General features: G+C 36.4%; 1 protein-coding gene across 3 annotated transcripts in view; it reads right to left on the reverse strand.

The window, feature by feature from the left end:
- vstm2a (V-set and transmembrane domain containing 2A) overlaps positions 1–6,409 on the reverse strand; it is a 48,738-nt gene extending 42,329 nt beyond the window's left edge. The window contains exons 1-2 of one of the 3 annotated variants that reach the window (XM_088918676.1): positions 6,124–6,409; positions 4,663–4,826 (exon numbers count right to left, since the gene is read on the reverse strand). In XM_088918676.1, coding sequence (XP_088774802.1) covers positions 4,663–4,826; positions 6,124–6,202 — 243 coding nt within the window. In that variant the 5' untranslated portion in view covers positions 6,203–6,409. Of the gene's footprint in view, positions 1–4,662; positions 4,827–4,978; positions 4,994–6,123 lie in introns of those variants that run through there. The other 2 variants (XM_088918675.1, XM_088918677.1) reach the window with 2 other exon arrangements.
- Between the last annotated feature and the right edge of the window lie 16,930 nt (positions 6,410–23,339).

Genomic DNA, 23,339 nt, shown 5'->3' on the forward strand with positions numbered 1-23,339 from the left:
GCCAACTTTACTGTTTCATGTGGATATTTGTGTGGATCACATAACACTTTCTATACGCTAAGTTTCCATAATCTAGAAATGACAAACCTTCAAGGAAAAGAAAGCTCTTCAATCAAGTATGGAATTTGTCATTTCCAATTGTCAAGTATTGAGGAAATTAAATTGTATGGAGTGTAGACATACCTTCCTTATATGAGAAGGAGTGATTAGCAGCTACATATCACAACACAAAATTCCTTTTAAATTAATGTGAGGAGATAAAATCAGCAGACTAGAAAAACTTTCTAAGGTTTTGAATTTTGTCAAATTGTCAAGACTTTCAGCCCAAATTTGCAAATAGTTATAGGAATCAGAAGTGTCTAATTATTGGAATATACTATATAGTGCCCTCAAAATGTATTCATATTCCGAATATAAGAGGATAATTAGTATCATAAAACAGAATGATTTACGAGATAATGTGTTCTGGAAAAAAAGTCAAATTAGAATCTTTATAGCATTGCACAGAGTAAAGTCGTAATGTCATACTGCATAAATATCCTATAAGTCCAGAAAACACAAAGATCACATTTATTCATATCTTTATACATAGTATTTTTTAAATCCTTCCCTGGCATGGATTATACTGACAAGACACCTGCTGTAGTGTGCTATGATATTCTGGAACATTTTAGAAGACATTTTTATTCTCCCAGGCATAATTGCAACAGATCAATCAGACCCTTTAGTTTCCATATGTGAACTGTTAATTTGAACCACATACTGTATATTTAATTGGATTAAGATTTCAAGATTGAGAACACTTCTTAAGAGAACATTCATTTTTTGAGAAATTAACTATATCTTTGTTAATTTGCATGTATGCTCTGGCTCGTTATCATACTAGATTGCCCAATTAGGACTATGTTTGAGCTATTTAGCAGAGAGAACCAGGTATTTTGTCAAAATGGTTTTGTATGTACTGTAGATGGAGAGAGCTCCACCACCACAGATTAAAAAAAAAACAACCCAAACATAATAGACCTCCCAACACCTTTCACAATGAGCTCATGTTAAATCATCATGAATTTAATCTTTGTTTTTCACCAACCTTAATGCTGATGGGCATTTCCAAAGATCAATTTGCATTTCATCTGATTATAAAATATGGATTAGGATAAAATACTCTCACTGTCATTTAGATAAAACTCAAGTTCCAAATTCAACTGGGTGTTTTGTGATACAGTACACCCTCAGAAGAAGTGTATTCCCTACAACATTTCCATGAATGCCAAATTCATACAGATGAAGTTAAACAGTAGTTTTTGACTTTATTTTCTAAAGGTGCAAGTTTGTGAGATCTCACAGCAGTTGTCTTTGGATTTATAGTTTCCTTTATATTTTGGTTCAGTTGCCTGTCAAATAACTTGTCTCCAACACCATAGAGGCAAGATGAACATGTGTTCTCTTCATGGCAGTACTGCCACTATACCACTAGCCTTAAATTTCTGAAGAATCTACAGTGTAAAGTGGTGGATTCACCTTTATGTTTAGCTTTATGTGGATTCTTTTATAGCCTTCCTGAACTTGTGGAAATCAGCAGCCATGTGATCACTGTATCTTCATTTTTTGAGAGGTTTTGGTCCTTAATCATGATGACACATGCAGTAGTACTACTGAATGTCTTCTGTGTGTTAACACTTTATATCCCAGGAAAATAGGAAACTTTTTGATGGATGGAATTTAATATTTAGAGGTTTAAATACACATGGCCCTAATTGTTTCTAGTGTTCAACTAATTATTTATTTCTGATAAATAACACTTGGCTCTATTCAATGCATTTAGAATAACAGTATAACATTTTTAGAAATGTCTTTAGCACAGCATTATTCACTCAACAGCCATTCTATGCTTTTTTTGTTCCTTTTTCATTTGGGGTATGAATATGACTGGAGAGCACAGTACACTACTGTTCGAAATTTTAGTAACACTACAAAATTGTATTAATATACACAGGATATTATTTAAAAAATTAGTTAAACAACAGAAAGACAAAAAAATCAACAAAAGATACATTCTTATGAAACATGGGATTAGATATTTTATGTTCCCTTTTGAAGATTTGCACCCATCAATTTGACCTCATGTCTACTTTTTTAGAAACTTTAATGACAGACATTTTAAACATGACAAATATGTATTAGAACAAATAGCATTTTTGTATTATTAGCGCCTCTCACTATTAATATGAGTCTGTATTGATTGCAAAAAGGTTGTGAATGTAAACAAATAGCCAATTTACAATTTACAGATAGTTCGTATTTAATAAAACTGGATGTATCAGACTCTTACTATATGCCTCTGAACAAGAAACAATTGGGTCAAATCATGCTTTCATTTATTGTTAAAAATGCTTTCTTACAAATTAGGTTTGCCCTAACTGTTTTTCATAAATGAGTACCTCTTTCTAAAATCTCAACCAGTATTGATAGGGGTCTTTGTAGCTTGGCATTTTTTCACACTCACAATGCTATTTGTTCTAGATATCATTTATCTTGTATTCTGTTTTAAACTGAATTATGAGTTCCTATACTTTATTTAATTTCACCATAATAAATAAAAAATGGATTTTCGATCACTTTCCAGTAAAGACAGAAGTCTGCATCAGTCACTCATTGCGTCATACATTACATATTTAAACTATGCCAACAAACACAGTCATGTTTAAAATATAAATATATATTTCATCCCTCAAAATAATATTGTGGGTGGTTATAATGGGTCACTTTAATTATTGTAAAAGGAGATTTATTTTCTCCACATATTGTATAACAAGCAAAACTATTTATAAAGATGCTTGTATTGATAAAAACATTAATATACAGTACCAAAGCCATGGCATTATGCATAAACTGAGTGGCCACAATAAAGCATGTAATTTTGAAAATGTGCACCGTCAGTATACTGTATTATATGCATGCCTAACTCTGGTCCTCAAGGAATACTGTCCAGCAGGTTTAAGAGGACTCTTTAAATCTCATGCTTCTTAAGAACAAGTAAAGCCTTCAGCTTTTCCAATTAAATAAATAATGAGTTTGATTAGACAAATAAGGACAAATAAACCAAGATACATTCTGACTCATCTGGATTTGTGTTCCCCTAATATATTGTTTTGCCACTTAACCTAAGTCAAACAATGGAAACATTTCCCCACCTACCTTTAATATTGACTTCCCCCTTATCCCTGTAATTAACCATTTTCACTACAAAATACCATTAAGCAAAATACAACATTTATCTGACTTCTTGTGCATTTGTTGGAAAACAAGACAATTTCCTGAAGTGCACATCCACAGTATACTGGGAGTGTCTTAGACGTTTTATTGAAACATTAATCTTTATCCTGACATATTTTTAGACAATAGCACTTTGATATCTGAACACAAATGTCAAAAGGAATAAGTCAAAGCAGCTCTGCGGCTCTCTCTGTTGGTGAAAGACAATACTGCAAAAGGCATTTGGTCTCAGTGTTTATTTATTAATGTCACGTTTACCTCAAAATGAAATTAGAATGTATAACATGTCGCAAAGGATTAGAAATTATTGCTTTGAAATAAAATTTATCTATGACACTAAGAACAGCTGCAGCAGTTTTACAAGAAAATAATATCCAATGCTAAAGACTAATCAATAAATTAATTACACATCAATGAATATCATCTGGATTCATTTTTATATGAGTTACAATAGTTACTGTAAAATGTATTAGATTTGGTCAGAAGTAGGGGTGACCAAGTCACTCCATTATTGTATCAGTCTGATAAATCAAATATTATCACACATAATATAATATCAAACATATTTTATATGTTAAGTATTTTATTGAATATCTAAAAACTCTGGTCCTTCTTAAGATTCAACAGCAGGATGACAATGTTCATAAGATAATGGTGAATCCTGCTTATTTTGCTCCTAATTGTATTTTTTCATTTCTGTATATTTTGTGCTTTTTGAACTATTTCCAGAAAGAGGTTTTTATTTACCTTCCCTTCTAGCTGAACTGTCTGAATCACTGATTAGAAACTTCATAACGCAACTAATTGTGAGATTATATCTTGTAAATTGCAAAAAAAAAAACACTGAACTCCCAGAAACAGTTGTTGTACTGTAGATCTTTGTTCTTACCAGTCACTCCTTCGCCCTTCTCTAAAAATGTAATCATATAAAACTAAGTATATACATCTTCATACTGTCAAATTATGCCCTGTCATCAAAAGCAAATATGCAATTAATGTGCTGATCACAGCTAAAGGAAGATCAAGAGAACCCATTTTGAATTTTGCAAACTTCTGTTGAAAACAGACTACTCTAGGGTTCTGTCATTTTAAGGTTTTACATATTTTCTGTGTAATATATTTTATAGAACTTTGAAGATATTTTAGTCTCTGAACTTTTATTATATTATATATTATATTATAAATAATAAAACTTAAATACTAGAGCATGCATTCTCCTAAAAATGTTCAGCAATACTACTGGCTGGTTACTGCTATATTAAAGCACTATATTTCTTAGATTTTTTTCATATGAAGTAACATCTTGTTAAAATTTTGTTTACAGCAATGTAAACTTTATATATTACATACAGACATACAATCACAGGGGTAACTATACTACAGTACCTGCGTCCCAGTTACTTCTTCGCTGTTTTGTTCCTCTGGAGTTTTTATAAACCACCACTGAATCTCCAAGTAGACTGAGGACAATCCACTCTGAAAGGCACATGCCATCTCTACATTTTGACCTTCCTTTGCTGTAATATTTGAAGGCTGTTCAGTAAATTTTCCTGCAGATAAAGAAATGAAAGATTATTCCTTTAGAATCTTGAGATAAACCATTACTAAATGTTTAATTAAAAACAAATATGGAAGCACGGAGTTATGTAATGCACTGAGAATCCTGGAGGGAAGAGCGGGTATGCAAACCATAGTGACATACCTCCAGTTCATTCATTAAAAACGTTCTGCCTCTTTCCATTTGCTTATTGTAAACCTTAGAAATCACGGAATGTGAAATTAAAATGCTAAACAATAGTTTTGTGGAGAAAGTTGCGAATATGCGCCACAAGTCACAAGTCGACAATAAAAGGCAATGCCCATGTAATACAGTCTACTCCCCCATAAACGCGTTATGTCCTAATATTTTGAGACTGCATATTTCATTACTTTGGGTACGCATTTGAAAACAAAAATGAGACTGTTGCCAAAACATATTCTTAATAAGGAACTATGCGTTCATAGTACTTTCGGGGGGAGGAGTCGGTGTTTTTTTATGCCACCTGTTAAGGTTTTTTGTTTACTTTTAAAATAATTATGTAGAGTGGCAGGTATTTTAATTCAGCCTGCACTACATTATACTTTCGCTGCCTCTAGTAGAAACCACATACACGGACGTGTTTTACTGCAATGAGTAAAAGGGAACTACATTTTTAAATAAACCGAGCACAGCAACTAGAGAGAGCTTGTCCAGGGTGCTGAAAAATAACTGCAGTCCTTTAAAGCACAAAGCAGCCCAGTTTCTGCGGATCTGCTACTTTGAATGCTAGTCGCGCCTGGTGTTTTCTTCAAAGTTATTCTTTAGGAACGATAAACAAAGAAAAGGGGAGCTTGTATCATTTGATTAGAAATGAGAAATTAGGAATTGAATCACTTTTTGTAAAAAATGCGTTACACCTTTGAGTTCAACAGTTGATTTTTTTAATCATTTAAAAGTATAGCAGCTCTCAACTACTGTCAGTTATCGTCCGAGTCACCAACATGAAACGATTACTGTATATTAAATTACAGTACGCTAGAATTAAACTGTTTTTTTTTGCTCTTCATCCGTCGAGTGCATGGATTTCGTGTTATAATAACCTATGAGGGATGTATAGGTTTGTAAGGAAATGTCACAATTCCAAAAAAACATGTTTTTATACACTATTGTTAAATTTATTATTAATTTGGTACAAATGTCTAAGCAGCTCTTTATATATTCTTGCACAATACTTAAAGTACTTACAGTACACAATACTTAGATTTACATTAAAGACCATACAGTACGTACACATACAGTAGTACTTTGTAATAAAAAAAACTGCCTACCTTGCAAGGAGAACCCAAGATGAATACATAAACTAGAAAATAAGACAAATCCAACACAGTCATGAAAGGTCCACATCATTCCAAAGGGGGAAATGTCACATCAGGGTATTAAAATCGGTCTTTGAAAACAGTTCTGCAAATTACATACGTGCAGTGCGGATCTTTCTTGTGACAAAATGCCAAACATTAAACATGCTGCAGCAGGACTAGACTTTGAAAGTTCTATATGTTGTAAAGGATTCAATAAGATGGACTTGTAACTGCGGTGCCTGCCCAAGGTGTTGTGAAGCTCTGTTCCTTTCTCTCAGTACGTGACTGCTGATGAAACGTCAGTATGCAGCTCCCTATTGCATGCTCGCTGCCCCTCAGTAAGAGCTACAGTAGGGAAATTCATGATAAGAGTCCACGGCAGAAATTCCGTGAGCTGTAGTTAGTGCATGTTCCTTTTGATAAAAGTAAACGTTTTCCGATTTCACTCCATTATTATGAAAGAAAAAGAGATGTTTCAACGATTTTTGCAAATCTAAATGTTAAGAATTGGCTATGTTAGTGTGTATGTCAATATACTGAAGCAACAGCTTATTGCAAAGCAGTAAGTAAAGTTAACGTATTTCTAACTAGACAGTAATGAAGATGTGTGTCTTTGCAATCTTTGTAGATGTAACAAATAGTTTTGTTATGAGCTTTTTCATTTGGTATGATTTCAGTGTGTCGTTTTATGCAGAGTCCCTTATTGGAAAAAGAAAACGGTGTCAGAAACGTCCGAAACAACAAGGCACTCGGCCATTCAGGTTTTGCCTGAACAATTCAGAGCCTCTTTTTAAAAAGATTCGCAGAACATATTTCATTGCAGTAAACGCATTTTAAATTAAATTGTGATTTCGTTTTATTATTTCTATGCTCTTGTAAACAACTGCGATGCAGCATCAGTATTCAATTAAATTTAAGTCTGCCTACTAGTTCAGGGAAGATGTGAGAAAATTTGCATAAACAGAAAGATTGAAGGGAATCAATAGTGAGTCATAATGGAGTAGTAGATAGAGGTACCTGGTTGTGTGGTTCCTTACCACACACTTATCAACAGCTGCAGACATGAAAAAATCCAAATACATTACTATTTTAAAATAGTTACCTACTATAGCTTCAGCATCGGTTTAATTATATTTGGATAGAAGCCAATATAATTTTAATAAATCTCACTATCCTAAATTAACTACTGGAGTAACAAAGTTGGAGTGGACTGATTTAGCACCTGGGAAGACCTCTGCTTTTTATGAGGGCACTAAGACCCTATGTCATTTTAGTGTATATCTAGGGTTCAGTTTGTGAACATTACATGATATTGTAAAGCTTACGGCCGACAGGTACTGTGTAAGAGCCGGCGTACCAGAGCAGGTGACGTCACCGCCCTTCCCTGTGATAGCAGGACTACAGCTACTGGGCTGTAGAGAGATCTCTCTTTAGCTCACCGGGCTGGGTCCCTGCTGAGTGACGCAGGAGTCCCGGGTTCGAGCCCCCGACGGTGGGGGGCCGACCCAATGCGGCAAGGGCGCCCGCCTGAGCCCCCGTTGCGTTACAATATTAATACTGGGCTTTGTGGAGAGATGGTACCCAACTCTGATACTTGAACACAATAATCCAAGTTTTTTTTAAGATTGTGCAACAAACAACCCTACAGCCCATTTTGGCACCTGGAGGCAGCAGAGAGGAGATTGGACCTCAGAGTTCAGTTACAACAAAAGAGGATTATTTTTTTGTACAGTGGGTGTGCTAGTCCTTAGGGGAGAGAAAGCGACATAGAGAGAAGGGTGACCACAGTTTACCATAGCAGGACATGTGGCAAAAGAGACGCAGGGTCAAGGATGAAGGCACAGCGGTGCAGTCCAACACATGGGGAGACTGTGAACTCTACAATATTATTAAACATCAACAGCTAATGAACTTTGAAATGTGCTAAGCTGGTGACATCCAGCTCATAATAAGTTCTATTTGAACTAAAATCTCAGCTGCAATGGAAACCTGACAGACTTACTACTTGGAGTTTTACACAGTGGTTCAAATCTAATTTAATGGTCATTGGGATAGTTTAATCATATTTTTGCTATTATAAATTGTATTTATCTGTATAAATAAAGGATTATTTGATGGTGTTGGTGGGTTTGGTTATATGTTACATGTGGGTCGGCCACTAGGAAAGTTGGGTCTACAGTCTGAACTATAAACCACTGCATGATATACAGTATAACGTTGCAATTAAAATAAAGCTTTTGTTCATAGGTGCTTTACTTGGTCTTTTGACATCACAGTGGAAACTAGAAAACAGTGGATTGAGGAAAGAGAATTAACAGTCTGTGGCTCATTGTTACATAGTGTTTTTCAGGACCCTATGCAGACAGCACAATCCCGAAGGGAGTGAACAGACATGGGGAGGAGACGAGGAACTGGGCTGGTAGACAAACGGGGGGGTGTGACAAAGGTGCTCAGGGGGGTGGGGTCCAGGCAAACAGTCCAAAGGGAGTCCGAAGGGACATCCAGTACAGGCAAATATTCAGAGCTGGGTAATCCAATCCGAGACAGACAAGACAAAGCCGGAGCAGGATCCGGTGAGGGGTTGAAGACAGACAAGACAATGTTAAAAACCGGAGCGGGATCCGGCGAAGATTCGGGGAGAAAAAGAGGGAATGGGACCAGGCACTCCAAGTCCCAGACTCGGCTGGTTCGGGACGCCAATAGGAGGCCTATGCCCTCAAGCCGCAGACGTAGGTCGACTCGGTGTCCATGTTCCAATGCAGAGCCCAGAACAGAGTGAGCGTCTGGCTTTTGTAGGGAGGCTGGAACATTGAGCAGGTGCACAAAATCAACTAAAAATGTGAACGAGCCGGGGCACCCGTAAGGAGGAGGGATTACAATTGCGACACCTCATAATGTTCCTGGATAATGATAGTTATAAAAATGTGTATTTTTGCATTAATTAAATAATTTTATCAGTAATTCCCCCAGCCACGTCTGCTTAGATACATTTCTCTATTAGCTGCTCTTTTTATTATTTTAAAATTATTTTTAAAAGGACTACCACTTTTAATCTTTGGAGAGCTGCATTCTTGATTTTTAAAACATTTATTTCTGTTGCTAATGTTTCCTTCATTTAAAAGCTTTTGTGCCAAATGCAGTTTCTTCCTACAGTATATTCTTAACCATTAATATTCTATGTATTCAGACTCTTTGCCTCTTGCTTTATACAATCAAAATGTTACCAGCATCCAAATATTGGTAATACAATTTTAAAATTAGAGGCAATACATTTCAAAACAAAATAAAACCACTTCTCAAACAGTTTCTATGAATGTAATTGCTTTTGAAACATGTATAGAGATAGATATGTAGGAGTTGTGTGAATATACTGGGACAATTTATTAATTTTAGTAGTAAACCACAAGGTCATTCTTTTATGGCTATTAGACAATCAATCATCAGAAACAATCAGCGACGCACACACAAATTCAATATACAAGATACATTTATTAATACATAGATTGTGCATTTAAAACATAACAGTCTGCCTGAATACAGATGGCAGATCTTATTGTGATGGTTACCAAGATATAGAATATATTACAAAAATACAAAGCACAAAGAGATACAAAACAAAGAATATGCATTCAGTATACAGTACCATTCGCTATTCCAAATCATGAATCAGTCTCATGAATACAAATTCTACATTAGATACTCCTAAGTAAATGCATTACTCATACAAATTAAATTGATATCAACCCTTGTTGAGATTCAGTTGAATTTTCGATTGGCAATGTAGAATATTGGGTTTACTTATCCAAATATGGATTTGTTTTTCCTGGAGCACGGACACAAAAGACCAGCTGGCAGCCTCTGTTGCAGCGACATCCAATCGGCGTCCTCTGGCTCCCGGCCAAACAGTCCAGGTGCAGTTCTGAGTGGCAGAAAGAAGGAAGGAGAGAGAGTCTGTCTGTGACACGCAGAACAGTCGTTGTTCTCCCAGGGACCTACTAGTAGCCCGGCTGACTGCTAAAAGTCTATGCACATAGGGGTCTGAGCAAGTCACTCTTTAGGGTGGAAGAAATGTGGTTTGCTTCCGGCATAGCACTACTGCTGAATAACAAATTGTCAACAAGAGTCCAAAAGTATACTTCTGTGATCAAGCGAAGTGTCCATTTTAGCTTTTGCTAGCATTTCACGAGGCCTGCTGCAGACTAGACCTCGGGATCAGAATTCTTTTGTACGGCTTTCCCCTGGCTGACGCTTTGCTGAAACGAGGTTCCAGTCCCTATACCGACAACACTGGAAGTCACGTGATTGTCTCTAAGGTTGCGAGAATGTCTGAAGAAGCAAGGTCCTGAGCTCTGCAGTCTCTTTTAACCAGAACAAAGACAGGTGATGATTGGTTGAAGGTTTAGTGGGCATTTGAGTCCCACATGCCCTGCAGGTCCCTGATTGTATGATCAAGATGAGAGATGAGTAACAATCACATCTAGGACTGCAATCCAGATGTTCCCAAGAATCTCATAGACAGATAGGTGCCAGAAATGGCCATTGATCATGAAAGCCAGGCATGGCTGGGTGAATCCCCATTTGGGAGCTGCTCCATATTGGAAAGAAAACACTTTATATCAGAAACTACATGAATAGCTTCTCTGTGGCTGCACCACAGAAATGAGGAAGAGAGATGGGGGGCTTATTTAGAAAGGCACAGCAACACTTAATTCTGTCTTATTAATAAGCATTGCTGCTACAGATACAATGTCTAATTAAAATCATGGACAAAATTCAGTAGCTGCCACCTAAATTGCCACACAACGGTGCTCCTAAGCAGTATGTGTAAGAAGCTATTGTATATGTAAAACAATAACAAGTGTAACATGTATGTTAAATATTTGCATATTTTCCAAAAAATATCTCAAATAGAACATAAGAAAGGTTACAAAAGAGATTGCTTGACCCATGTAGCTCATTTAGTAAGTAGTAGCTAACCAATCCAAGAATCTCATTCACTCATTTCTTGAAAGAAACTAAGGTATTAGCATTAACAGTGTGATTAAGCAGCTTGTTCCATACTCCTATTACATTTATTGTGAGAATGTGGAATGTTGTAGGCTCATTAATTATCCCAGAGTTATAGTTAGCCACGAAAATGTTTTCCATATGGGATTATTATTTTTTTTTTCACTAAAACCCATTTATACACAAACCTGTACAGCCAGTTCAAAAACTGTTACCATAACCTGGGGTGCTATCTGTGTTGACTTTCTATGTTCTCCTTGTGTTTGTGTGTGTTTCCTATAGGTGCTCTGGTTTCCTTCCCAGTGAAAAAACAAACTGATAGGTTAATTTACTTCTGGAAAAATAGACCCTTGTGTGAGTGTGTGCATATCTCTGTCGGTGTGTATCCTGAAATGGACTGGAACCTAATCCTAAGTATACTTGCCTTGCACCCGTTGCTTGCTGGGATAGGCTCCAGCTCCCCCGTGACCCTGACTTGGATTAAGTGGTTAGAAAATGGATGGATGCGTAGATATTTTTGTATACATACAGTATATAGTATATGTAGAAATGTGGGTGAAATTATACAATAAGGAGATATAAAAAAGCATCTTGCAATGCAATCAAATTATAAAGATTAATGATCATTTCAAGTCTTACAATCAGGGAATACTGAATGTATCATGACACATGATTTCATTATTCTCCATAATGCAGCAGCTAATTGTATTATAAATAGGTCTCAAGCTTAAACAAGACAAACTAATATATAATAACACAATGTAATTATCATCACGGCGTCCTTTGGCTAGCGATTGCCCTGGGAAACCATCACATTCTCACAATTCACTATTCGGTTTCTCTGTACCCAATCCTCCCTTTCATTTTTTCCCTTTTGTTCAGGTATAGTGGCAATGCTTATTAATTATTATTATTAAGACATAATTAAGTGTTGCTGTGCCTCTTCCAGAGGCCCCTCTCTCTCGTTTCTGTGGTGCAGGACACACAGAAGCCATTCCATGTGGTTCCTGATTTAAAGAGTTTTCTTACTGATAAAGAACAATCCCAAAATAGTGAGGTGACCCAACTATCATGATCAAGGGCCACTCCTGGCACCTATCTGTCTCTGGGATTTTTAGGAACATCTGGATTGCAGTCCTAGGTTCAGAGTTCATTGTTACTCATCCCTAGAAGTGATCAACCAATCAGGAAGCTTAAGGGCACGTGGATCCTGAATGCCACCCAAACTCTCAACCAATCAACAGCTGTATTGTTCCCCATTAAAAAGTGATGCACAGGCCTCAGACCTTGCACCTCTGTGTGTTCTCTCTTGTTCCAAGTGTTAGGCTGGAGGAAGCCCTATGTAAAGACAAATCTACCCGAGGTTTTGCCTGCAGCTGCCCTCGTGAATCGCTGGCACCACTGTGAACACCCGTCTGGTCACCTGAGTGATGTACGGTAGGACTCTTTGTCGACAATCTGAATAGATTTTATTCAACAGTAGAGCTACGCAGGAAGCGAACCGAGTTCCTTCCCCCCCAAAGAGTGATTGCTTGGACCGCAGTCACCCCCTGTCCACAGAGAACTACTAATCAGCCACGCTATCAGTAGGTCCTTGGAGAGAATGCTGTCTAGCACACTGCAGCAGCAGAAATCTCTCCTTCCTTCTTCCACTACTCAGAGCTGCACCAGGATTGGTTTGGCACCAAGGCAGAACCAGGCCTGAGGATGCTGATTGGACACCGCTGCGACAGAGCCTGACAGCTGATCTTTCTGTCCGTGCCCCGGGAAACACAAATCCATATCTGGATAAGTAGCCCGATATTCTACATAGCTACCTCGAGAATTGAACATAAGTTGATATCAATTTAATTCATATGAGTAATGTATTTACTTTTGAGTATCTCGTGTAGAATTTGTATTAATGAGACTGATCAACAATATAGTATAGTCGAATGGTATACTGAAGCACATTCCTTGTTTGCATCTCTTTGTTTTTTGTATTTCTTGTGTATTTCTTTGTATTTGAATCCATGTGTGTGCATTGCTGATTGTTCTGACGATTGATCCTCTAATAGCCATAAAAGAATCACCTTGTGATCTACTGTTACAATTAATAAAGTGTTCCAGTAAATTCACAAAACCACTACACAGGGCACCCGCAATTTGGTTTCTCCATACCTGAGCCTCCCTTTTATTTTTCTCCTTTTTTCAGGCCAGTCATTATTTGGTTTCCCTGTACCCAAGCCTCCTTGTATTTTTTCTGGATGCTCACTATTGAGTTTCTCTATACCCAAGCCTCCCTTATTTTTTTCTTTTGGCTGGGCACTCGCTATTCAGTTTCTCCATACCCAATCTTCACATTTTTTTTCTTCTGGCAGGACGTTTGCTATTTGGTTGCTCTCCGTACCTGAGCCTCCTTTTAGTTTTTCTGCCCTTGCTCTGTGTAGTAGTTTTCAGCTCCAGAGTTGCCTGGCACAGCAGCATCTGCTCTAGCATCAAGCCAGTCCTTGCTGCCTGCAGGATTTTTCAGCTTTAGCATCGCTGACAGACAGACAGACATCGCTGAGCGCAGCAGTCTCTGCAGCTTCAAGTCTACCTGTCCAGCTCCTTTCCAAGGTAGCTCACAATTTGGTTCCTCCCATAGAGTACAAGAGACTCCCTGTTTTCTAACCAGTCAATTATGTGTGGCAGCATCCCAGCTTCCAGTTTTTGCTCTGTACTCCAGTCTCTGCTCCAGCGTTGCCCTGTGCACCAAACCAACCCTTGCTCAGCACAGCAGTATCAGTGGCTTCACGTCTGCCCTTCAAGCCATCCGGCTCCTTTTCCAAGAAAATCTCGATTCATTTCCTCCCATACATTTCACTTCCTGTTTGCTACAGGCAGTTACTTTGCTACTTTGGCAGCATTCCAACTTCCAGTTTTTGCACTGCAGCTCGCATTGCCTGAGGCAATTTCTAGCCATAACCTTCTAATCCCATTCAGTTCATTTTTCGGGGGTCTAGCTATTCGGGTCCCTTCCATACCCAAGACTCCCTCCAATGGACTGTATTCAGAAGCCTTTCTTTTCACAAGGGATGTGGTTAGCCCGCCTTCCCCTGGGATCGACGTAATGGTTTCCTCCATTACTGAATGGACTGTGCTGATTAGCCCCGTCAGCCATTAATTCATTCTCATAATCACCTCTTACTGTACACTCTCTGGTCTCTTGCACTTGGGTTCTGACAACTCACCATCCACATGACAGTAACACAACATTTCACAACTATACACATATTTACAATTCTGCTTACTGCTTTCTATATATATATACAGAAAAATTACAATTATTCTATAATAAAAAAACACATCATGACAATGGGGAAATCTGTCCCTGTCCCTCTGTTATCCTACTAAAAAATGTTCATAATCAGGAGCAAACCACTCTCTAATAACAGGAGTCTGCAAACTTTCATAAGGAGAGTACGCTTTAAATGAAATTAGCTCATGGACTTGTTTTTACAGATTTGTTTGCCACTTTTCTAATGTAAAAAAATAGCCTTACTTAATTTTGATTAATACAAAAATATATAATAATATCTAAAAAAAACTCAGTGTGATCCTTGCCCTTGCTTTCCTTTGTTCTCCAATTGCAGATCTTAGCTAGACACTTTAACAGAGATAGTTTGGCGTTGTCTCAAAGACTGCATTTGAATGAAGGCAAAACCTAGCACAAAGCAATAACTCATCACAGTAATCAACAAGTTCTGGAAAAAGGAGCTGACCAAACAAAGTTATAATTTTATTAACAGTCTTGTTCATGTTCGTCTAAGTATTGTCGAATGCAAGGGGAGGCATTTGAGAATGTACAGTAATTTAATGAAGGAGACAAGAAGTTTTAATGTATTTGTTATATTTTTAATTATCAGTTGATATAATTTTAGATTTAAACCTCTGAATGTTTATAAGCATCTATGAGTTAACTCCCTGCTACAGCATTTATAGCATTTGTACTTGAGCCCTGTGTCAACAAATAAGAACATCAGGAAAACAGAATCTTATGTTTTTTTTTCAGTTTTGGAAAATAAACCATTAAAATTAGAGATTCTGTGTATGTACAGTCTGGTTTTTGTGATTTAATATTTAACAGATGTTAGGTTCCTTTTTAGATAAAAACTAATTTAAAATAAAATGGGTCACTGGAGTTATGAAGTCCTGTAAACACATACTTGACTGCAATTTATGGCACACCAGTGTGCAACAGCATGATAGTTGGGAAATTTAAGTCTTCACTGCACCACCTGGCAGTGTTACAGAGTAGTGCAGTCTAGCTTTTGACAACTGGGGAAAAATAAGATTGAGGTGATACATGTCACCTCTGTACACTGTGGTAGCAATTGTACACCTACAGACACCTCATGCATTCTAGATGGCTGCACCTACAGTATGTATTAACCCTCGACTGCATTGTAGGCCCCTCCAATGACGAGTGTCAATTCACTTCTAGCGCTACACATTCCATCACTAAAAACATTTTTAAAATCATTTCTCAAAATATCACAAATGCAAGTGATCTACATTTTTCTCTTAACACAATTTTTTTTTTACAACAGAGAAACTATTTCGAAATAAAGTATAATGCCGGTAACAGACATACATAAACCACAATGGCTGCTTAACTGCTATTTTTACAGCTCTAACAGCCTCAGGTGGAGGCTTGGTGGAAAAGGACCTGTAACCTTCCTTCAGACTTTCACCAATTAAGCCAGATATTGTACAATATCTGTTATTCTAAAGCATTTATAAATAAAATATAGGGAAATAGAGTTCCTTTATAACCCAAGGCAACAAATCGCCATTTTTTTGTTCTGTCAAAACACAGTCCTTAGCACAAATCATTCCTGATCAAAATAACATTTGTCAAATTTGTTTCATAAATGGTAGGTATCCTATTAGTTGTCAGTTAGTTAGCATAGATCAAAATTAGGTTGCTGCTTAAATAAAAAAATACCCCTGACTGCCATTTTGATAGTTTTTCATATTAATCTCTACCAGAAACTGCTATTTTGCAAAACCAATTTGGTTAAGTTAACTCGGTAGGTACTGTATAATTTTTTTGACTTTGCAATTGAAATCTTGTAATACAAGAGTTCCTCTGTAAACAGAACAGCAGCCAGACTACCACTCTTACACTGATTTCATCTTGGGAAATGCTATGCTTATTATATTGACATGTTATCATCTTCTGTGTTGCAGAGATGGTATTTCTATGCACAACAGGTCATTGTGAAACATAATAGTAATTTTTCTTGTCTTCTTTATCATATTGTCTGTCTCTTATAGTTTCCATAGTTTTACATATACTGTAAAAGCGAAACTCTTATTACTTGGCTAAAATTGGTCATCCTTTATATGAATTCTAATGAATTATACCCTTTTTTGATTTAGGGTGATATGGCCTAAATCATGGTATAATTTTAATTTTGGACAGTAACAATATATATCATGATATATAACGTTTTTTGATCATTTCAATAGGACATGCTTTAAAAGGAGTACAAGACTTGGATAGTAAGTTTTTATTGCCTGGAGTTAACTATAAGGTTATTATTAACTGTTTGTTAGTTACTGTGCTGTTCCACAGCGTAGAAGTTGAACATTTTAAGAACGTTTTTATTTTGCAGAACTGAAACAATACAATACAATAAACTTGATACAATAAACATGAATAAAATAAGTAAATACAGTATGTAATGTCCTTCCATCACTGGCTTTTCTTGTCATAAGGACAATGATTAGTTAATGACTCAGTGGTTTATGTCTTACCTTTCTGACAGACAACAATTTGTTAGTATTGGCAATTTTTAATCAGATCTTGCCCATGTCATCTCTGGAGTCCCTCAGGGCTCAATCTTCCATCTTTACCTTTTTAATACTTATCTGCTACAAGTTAACAGAAAACATAGAATGGAATCAATGTCCATTGTTATGATACCGATGATACTCAGAATCACCGAATCCTCAAATTGCTCATTCAACACTAATCAAATGTCTTGAAGATATACAGTACCACAAACTGCTGAAATGTCTAATGGTTCAAGAATAGCAGAAAAGTCTGCATATGCATAGATAAGTATCATTCACAACTTTCACCAATGCAGTGTCAGTACAATGGGCAGCCCTAAAATGTCTTTGGGCAATGTCTTCTACCTTGATTCCAAGGATACTGCAACTGCAGTTGATTCAGAGTCATCTGTGGTTTGTATTTTTCATGATGAAAGCTTGCATGAAATAAATCACCCTCTTCTCTTTTTCTGTGTATTTTGTTGGCATTGGCATATACAGTATAATGGCTTTGTTGTGACTGGTGTCTGAACTTGAGCATCTGTAATGATGGTATCTAGGGGGCTGATGTCCTGAGGTTCTAAGTTTTGGAGTAGTGCAAACTTGTTTGGCAATGTGATGATACACTTGAATTTTTAATAACAGGCTGCTGTTTTCTGCTCCTTTCCATTATTGCATTGTCTAGCTACTCTGAAGTTTAGGGGGTGGGTGTCTTCATGAATGTGAGGTTGCCAGTTTCTCCATTTCATGGTACTCTATCATCTTCTTACAGCCTTCTCAAGTGTACAGTATGTACTTTTCAAGGAGGTACAGACTTTTGTAACAATTTTCACAGATGTTCCGTATACTGGAGTCTTCCAAGAGGCTCCACATATCACAGGTTTTGTATATACAGGTCATTTTCTATTTACATGGAGGATGCATTCCTTAAAATGTATAAATTCAGAACTATTTCCCCTTAAGAATGAATGCAAATCTGGGGAATATGGATTGTGTGATCTACTTCCAAACAGACCAGTTGGAAGTTTGAAACCAGAACCAGATTGAACTCTTTACAGAGTTACCAGATTAAAATAAATACAATTACATTTATTCATGTAAGATGTTTTTTTCTAGATGTACTAACAGGCTTTTTAAACTAAATATTTCATTCATGTTTATCAATCTCATGCAAAATGTGAAAGGAAAAATGTTGTGTGTGTGGGGTGATCAATGGTGTGGAAAATGCATGAGTCACGTACCCTGTACTGGTCAATTATCCTTGGTCCACATATCAAACATACTGTAACATGAAAGGAATAAGAAACTACTAGCATCCTTTCCAAAGCAGCAGGCTTCAGGCTGGGTGTTGAAGGTTAGTAGTATGATATCCAATTCCTTTTAACTTGTTAAAAGTAATTCAGCTCATAAAGATTTTATTACATTTTAAGTTGATCATAACCAATATACAGTATACACCACAAGAAATTATTTCCTACAGAGTTTGCCAGATAATGACTGCACAAAAGTATTTAGCAACATGTGAGATCCCAAAAGTACATTTAGTGTCCTTGTAAAAAACATTTATATTGTTTTTTACAGTCCTATGTATTGTCCCATATCATTAAACTGTGGTTAAATTAATTGGAATTATATATGGTGGTTTACGTTTGACTCACCTCAGAAAATGCTGAGTGCTTTTTGAAAAAAAAAATGGTAATGCAATCTTAAAAAAAAATATTATGCAGCAATTATTTTTAAACTGTGTAATGAAGTTATTTAAACTAAAATATTTAAATACATGAAAAATTGGTGGTAATGACAGAACAATTCTGCGGTTATTGCCATCCTTGAAGAAACATCTTTCCTCTCACACCCATCTAATAATAGCCAAAATGACAGAGAATGCAGGTCATCACTCAAATGTGCCTCCAAAGCTATAGAATCAAAGTAAGCTACAGTATAATGGAACAAACCCGGTAATGCATCCATATGGGAGATCTGATGTTTGAGTTCTACGGTTGTGCATTCTAAATGATAATATATGCAGAAGACAATTCTACATTTAACATGGTTATCAATCCTATTTAAATAAGTAAATAAGTTAACTTTGGAGCAATTTTAGCGATCACTGGAATCTGATATAGTATTTCTAAAATGAGATTACAAACAAGTGAAATAGTTTTTTTTACATTTCCCCATTTACCACCTTGAGTTCAGTGTGCTGCTGGGTTTCAATGACGGCTTTCTATGCTTCTTATCATAGTGTCTGCACCCCTCCCTGTGCAATCAAATCAGTCCCTGGCCTGCCCTGCCTGTCCAATGCTGATTTTCCATCCTTTCTCTTTTTCCAACATCGACTAAAGTGAAAATTATAGGCAATTATCTATCCAGGAATTTCCAGAAAATTTTCACATAAGTTCTCTTTTGTTGATAGCTTTTTATGTGAGGCTTTTATATTCACAGTGTCTTTGGATTTTTGTAGACCTTTTTGCAAATTATTTCTTTGCAGTAGATATTCAGACTTATCTGATTTTAACACATTTATTTATTTAACTTCTCTTGAACTTGATCCTGTCAACTGGCAAATACCTATCATGTCACATTTTAGATGCTGTCTAATAATCAATATTTCTCTTTAATTAAGTAGAGTTGTACTTTAAGTAGAAAAGGAATCACTTTCTAAAGCACCATAATTCTGCTTAGTGGGTTTCTTGTTAGGAATCCCTTTGTTTTTAAAAATTTCAAGTTCTGTAAGCAGGCATTGATAAGTAAAATACTATATCTAAATAAATATAACTGAGCTTTAAGAAGTGAGAGATGCTTCTGGACCATGCAGTAACCTGCAACAGGGAACGTTTGTAAAAAAAGGCATACTGTATCTGTAACTTATGAAGGGTTTTTATAGCAAATTAAAGGGCACATTCATATTATAAAGCACAATAGTAACTGACATTTTTTATCTTTAATACTGTTTATGCAGTGAGCCACTGCCTTCTTTTATTTAAAATATTTCACAAAATCAGGCAGTTTAAAATACTTTAATGACCCCTTTAGCCACGTAAGTAGGATATACTGTATGCATTTTAAAGACTTGCGGGGTTACAGTAGCTAGTCTACCAATGTTTGGTATTTCATACATATCACTTAATTTATTCTCTTATATTTTATTTACTTTTCTTATTCATATTGTTACAGCTTAAGGTGACTAAGAAGTGTCTCATGGATTTTAGTTAAGGATTGTGACACTTATCAGAGTAAATGCTTCTAGCTTCAGAGCAGAGAGGATGTTTGCTGAGGTCTGGGGGGTCCCTTCAGCAAAAACAATTGTAAAGCTTACCTTGGTATACCTAGGTTAGTTGTGGGTTAATGATTGGAGCAGTAGAAACACACAATATAAAATCATATTAAGATCACAAAGGGAGAGAAAGGGACAAGAAACAAAAACTAGGAAGGAGAGGAGAGAGAGTTCAGAGGAGTTCGGATTTGAAGCTTGCGCCATGCGAGAAACCCCTGCTTCATGATCATCCAAACCAAACCTGGCTGGAGCTAAGTATCTGAACCTTGCTAGAGGGTGTGATAGTCTGTGTTTTTAGGGAGCCTGGGTTTCCTAGATAAGAGATACCTTAGTTAGAAACGTCTTTCCTGCTTAGAGTGCATTTTTATAGATAGGGATATACAGTAGGCCCCCATTCATTTTGCAGCATCTACAGTAGGTGACCAGAAGTTTAGGCGTCTGAAATGCCTTGTTTGTAAATATTGTACATAGAGTAACTTGTGTGTTGTATTTTTCGTGTGTATAGCGTAGTTTTGTGTCTTGTCATTGTAATAAATATTTGTTTAACCAAGTGTGCCTGGATTATTACTCCTCTCAACAAAGCTGTGCCAGAGAATAAAGAATTAACATGCCTCTAATTATACCGGCCGCTCGGGTACATTCAAGAGAAATCAATTACAAGTTGGGGGTTATGAATAATTATTTCACGGTTATCACCGCTCAGTCAATTCCTGATTTTTACTAGTTTTGTAACCCCCCATTTGGAACAATATCTATTCCTTTTTCATTAACATACATTGTCACAATCATTATACTGTACTTATTTTACTAGAGTGTAGGTGGTAACCACCATGAAGAATCTAGTATAATGACTATGAAGTATCTTGTATAATCATGAATTTGTATAAATCACTCATAATGATGAACATTGCACAACTAAAGCCATGCCTTTTCTTGTCAACTCTATGGTATTCTGGAAATACATCAAATGTATTTCTAAATTAAAGAGCAGAGGAACAAAGTAAATGTTCTTAAATACAAGTAACGTGATATTAGATTATAAGAGAAATGCTTTCAACGCAAACATATTTTACAAGTTAAAGACTCATTAAAAAAAGAAAAAAAACACCAAGCTCCCTTGTGGATCCTACACTACATTTTCAGTTCTCATGCTGTCTGAAAGAGTTAATGACTAAACTGCTTAACAATGACTATACAATCAAAGAAACACTTCTTATATCTGTTACAGATGCAGCCATTCAAAATGCGCGGGCGATACCGCATTATTTTCCGGTATGCTGTACGCAGTCTACCGCAAGTTACCGGTAAATACCGCAAGTTACCGGTAAATACCGCTAGCAAAATAATAGTATCCGGAATTTCCGCAAGGTGGAGCTAATAAAGCTCAACCTCTCATGTTTGAGCTGTAGCCATCAAAGTCTTTAACGAAGATATTAATAATAGTATTAATAATAAATGACCTTGGACAAGCTGTAAACTCAAAGTATTGCCCTGGTCCACATTCTTTTTTTCATTGACCGTCTTTGTAAAAGTAACACCACAGCATTTCGCAATCACGCATTTTTTTCCAATCATGCAAAGTACAGTAATTTTTGAGAATCGATTCACCATGCCTTACACATGCTCATAAAAGAGATTGATTTAGGAACATAAACATATTACCGTATGCAAACTGTACTGTATACAGTATGTATATGTATATTTAATGTCTTAACTGTGCCCGTTTAAGTATTGACTATTCATATCTAATTTTACCACTGAAGGGAAATCTTAGTAGCTGAGCATAAAAAGAATAGGAGCATACTGCAACGCGTGTGAAGGCCATAAACAATATTAATTTTGGAACATAAACATACAGTATATGGCTGGTCTCGGTACTTTAAAGAAAACATACACGAAACATGGTTTCATTATGACCAGAATCTGTCTTGAGATATTTTTAACTTGATTTACAGTATTTGAGAGGTATGTCTTAACACCGATACTACAGTGCTTAAGTACTGCTCACGTATATGTTTCTAGGTTTATATTATGCATTTCATACGGTCAAATTACTTTTGAGCAACTAATAAGAAGCGCGAAACGGTATGCGTTTTAGTTTCGTTTCGTGCTGGGACTGTGCTGTTAGTTTCCTGACTCCCATGTCACTTGGTCTGTAATACCGGTTTAATTCGTCACAGCCAGCACTCCGGTTGTAAAGTAGAAGCAGGCGAGATTTCCAGCGAAAAACACCTCCCCCTTCTTCAGGTGTGAGGGTCTTCTGCTCAGAATGAAACGCTAAAATGTAATGTAGGCTCTGAATGGGTTCAATTGTGATTTGGGCTTGATTAAGGTCGCTGCCTTTCATCTAAAACCCTACTTGAATCCTTCTAAACTAAAAATCAGTGTTTGTGAGTTCTAAATAAAGAGGTATCCAGGTAACAGTGAAACGGGCGGACAGTCTGGGGAGATCGCCCGTTTACCATGTAAATAGTTCCCTGGTTCCGCACCCCTTGGTGTTTCTCTCGCTCTCTCTCGGGTCACCTGATCATTAGCTCGAAAGATTTGAGTGCTTTGTGTATATTCTAATGGTAGTGGGGGCAGGGTGTGTGGGAACAGGTTTGGTTGAAATTGCATTGGAGATCTATGTTCTTCACACCTGAAACATTTTCTCTGAAAGCATTTTCTTCGCAGTTTAACCGATCTTGTTACAGCATGTTACAGTTTACTATTATTAACCATATTAATTTTAAGTGCTTAATGTAAAATCTTGTAAAAATATATTTTCATTGTTCAAATATACATTAAGTCTGACTATCATATAATAAGTTAAATACAAAACTAAAGAAAAAATAGGGTTAAATATAATTCAAAATATTTTGCTAACAATGTTAACTGTTTATGAATAATAAAATGTATTAGCTAAGGAGTGGGATGGCACAGTTGTTAGTATGTTTTTTGTTTTGTTTCTTTTTCATAAATACAACAGTAGTACCTGATGTCTCAGTGGCTTTCAAAATTAAATTATGCATGCAAACCTGTGAACTAGAAAGATAACTAAGATATCCATCCATTTATAATGGTGGCAAAGTGGTTAGCATTGCTATCTTGCAGCACTGGG

The sequence above is a fragment of the Atractosteus spatula genome, chromosome 6 (assembly GCF_055471065.1).
Source record: "Atractosteus spatula isolate fAtrSpa1 chromosome 6, fAtrSpa1.hap1, whole genome shotgun sequence".
NCBI lineage: Eukaryota > Metazoa > Chordata > Actinopteri > Semionotiformes > Lepisosteidae > Atractosteus > Atractosteus spatula.